This window comes from Melampsora larici-populina (genome assembly GCF_000204055.1).
Source record: "Melampsora larici-populina 98AG31 unplaced genomic scaffold MELLAscaffold_34, whole genome shotgun sequence".
Classification (NCBI taxonomy): domain Eukaryota; kingdom Fungi; phylum Basidiomycota; class Pucciniomycetes; order Pucciniales; family Melampsoraceae; genus Melampsora; species Melampsora laricis-populina.
The window spans coordinates 522,756-525,622 of NW_006768798.1; the positions used below are offsets into that span (position 1 = coordinate 522,756).

Sequence of the window (2,867 nt, forward strand, 5' to 3'; positions counted from 1 at the left end):
ATGAAGGAATCGTCAAGGAATTAAGCGTGTTTGATTTACCTGAAGATGAAGCTGCTAAGAAACTCATGGAAGATACAGACGAGGAGGATTTAGGAGACAATAAAAGTGGGGATGAAGATGATGGAGAAAGAGGAGGATGAGGAAGAGGATGGATCGGAAAAGAGATCAGAGGATGCTGATGGTGATACAACTATGGGAGATCATTCTACTGTATCGAATTCTGAAACTACAACTGGAAAGAAACGTAAATCGAAAAAATCAAAAGCAAGAAAATCAGAAATGAATATTGCAGCTGTTGATCAACAAGCAGCCTTATCAAATTATGATCATGAAGTTTTAATGAAATTAAGATTAACTAAAAGATATTATTCAGATGCGATTCAATTTGTTCAAATTTTAGAATCAGCTATACCATTAATTGAAAAATTATTAGCATCTAAAATCAAATCAGAAGTTTTAGAAGCGATTTATTTTTTTAAAACTTCATGGATGTATAAATTAAAAGGTTCATCAAGTGGGATTAGAAGAATGTTACATTTGATTTGGTCAAGTGATAATTCAACTGTAGAAGAATCGGTTAAAGATACAGGAGGAAATGAAGAAGGTACCAAAGAAATCAAAGAAGTTAAAGGTGTTAGATTTGCTTTACTGGATTGTTATCAAGAACTTTATTTCGCTTCACTTGTTAGAGAAGAAGGTGAAAGTTTAACTCATTATGCTAATCGGAATATTGATCGAATCACTAGGAATATGATTGAGTTAGTTTTTTCTCTTCTTTTGATTTTGAAGAGATTTCAATACTAATCTTTTTCATATTTTTATGGTTTTATTTAAGATTAACTTATCGAGCAACATTAGCAGAACTAACCTCTTTAGAAGAATTGATGGGTGTCATGATGGATAGAGGTTATGTACATGAAGATGTGATTTGTAAGCTTTGGGAAGTTTACAGTACTAACAAAGATATTTCAAAACAACAAAGAAGGGGTTCTATTATTGTTTTGGGTATGCTTGCTGCTCCTTGTCCTAAAGTGGTGGCTGATAATCTTGATAAGCTCATTGCTATTGGATTAGGACCGATTGGTAAAGTGAGTGAATCGGATTCCATTCACCTTTTAATTTACCTGATTTCTTTAATTCTGATAATTTTTTGATTTGTTCAAAATATAGTCGGATTTGGTTCTAGCCAAGTATTCTTGTATTGCATTAAGTAGAATTGGTGGTAGTGCTAAGAAAGTGAAAGGTATATCTTTTTTTTCAAACTTCCAAATTCTTTTTACTGATTTTGATCATCAAACTTTACTCCAATAGGTTCACTCGTTGATCGAAATGTACGATTACCAATGGATAATCCAGTGTTTCATAGATTATCAGAATCTATCCAAATGCCAACCAAATCAAAAGAATGGTTCGCAATGGCTGAACAAGCTCTTAATACGATTTACGCATTAGCAGATCAACCAGATTCACTTTGTTCTGAAATTTTAAAATCTATGACGATTGAATGTTTTGAAAAATCGTCTGTACCCACAGCAACAACAACAACGACAGAAGATCAACAACCTATGGAGATCGATGAAAATCTTCCAGTTCCGGATTCTCAAGTTGATGGAACCACCCTCAAAGAAAAAAGGTTATCACACTCAGGATCACCTACTCGAACTCATAGTTCGACTCCTAATCCATTAGATTCTTCGTCATTTGCAGATTCATTCAAATTAAGTCAAGTGATTTTTTTAGCAGGACATTGTGCGGTGAAACAATTAGTACATTTAGAATTAGTCGAAAGAGAATTCAAACGACGTAAAGCAGAAAATGAGAAAACTAAACAAACTGATAAAAATAAACAAGATCCATCTAAGACGAGTACAGGTAAAGAAAAAGAGGAAGGAGAAGAATTAGATCAAGTGGCTGGGAATGTTGAAGATGATATTGGTGATATTATTGCTCATGCTAGAGAAAAGGAATTGATGTATGGTGAGAAATCTTTATTAAGTGTTTATGGACCTATGACTGTTCAGATTTGTGGATTACCTGCTGTTTATAAGGTAAGGGTTTTGTTTACCAAAAGTATGATATAAACGAATCAAATTCGAAAGTCTGATCTAATCTTTTTTTCTTAGAATGAAACCCTCAGAACAGCAGCAACACTTTCATTAGGAAAATTCATGTGTGTTTCAGCCGAATTTTGTGATCAACATTTAATGTTATTATTTAAAATCTTTGAAACCAGTAAATCTTCTACAATTCGATCCAATATAATCATCGGATTAGGAGATATAGCTGTTAGTTTCTCTACCATCATGGATTCAAATTCCGACGAACTTTATAAAGGTTTAAACGATTCGAATTTAGAAGTGAAGAAAAACACATTAATGGTTTTAACTCATTTGATTTTGAATGGGATGATCAAAGTTAAAGGACAATTAGGTGAAATTGCAAAATGTATTGATGATCAGGATCAAAGGATTAGTGATCTGGCTCAATTGTTTTTTGATGAACTTTCTAAAAAAGATCATAATGCGATTTATAATAATTTGTTGAGTTTCTTTTCTTTTCTTTTGACGGAAGAGGAAGAGTGAAGTGATCACTGATTTTGGTTTTTTCTTTTTGGTTTGGGGGATTTGGTTTGGGGGATTAGACCTGATATGATTTCACACCTTTCGGTTGGTAAACATGCAGTTGAAGCAGGATTATTTAGATCAGTTATGAATAGTATATTCAAACACCTTAAAAAAGTAAGGAAAACCCTTTCTAATCTAATCTAATTAAAATCCCTAACTCGAAATCGAAGATTGATGATGAATTTGAATTTGATATTGGTTTTCGAATAGGATAAACAATCTGAATCGATTATAGAAAAACTT

General features: G+C 32.6%; 1 protein-coding gene across 1 annotated transcript; it reads left to right on the top strand.

Annotated features, from left to right (window-relative positions):
* Nucleotides 1–192: 192 nt before the first annotated feature.
* Nucleotides 193–2,768, top strand: MELLADRAFT_109127 (uncharacterized protein; the record flags this gene model as incomplete). Its single annotated transcript, XM_007412994.1, has 6 exons — nucleotides 193–758; nucleotides 836–1,088; nucleotides 1,171–1,243; nucleotides 1,312–2,048; nucleotides 2,124–2,539; nucleotides 2,642–2,768. 6 exons carry the CDS (start codon nucleotides 193–195, stop codon nucleotides 2,766–2,768), a joined length of 2,172 nt encoding a protein of 723 aa, XP_007413056.1.
* Between the last annotated feature and the right edge of the window lie 99 nt (nucleotides 2,769–2,867).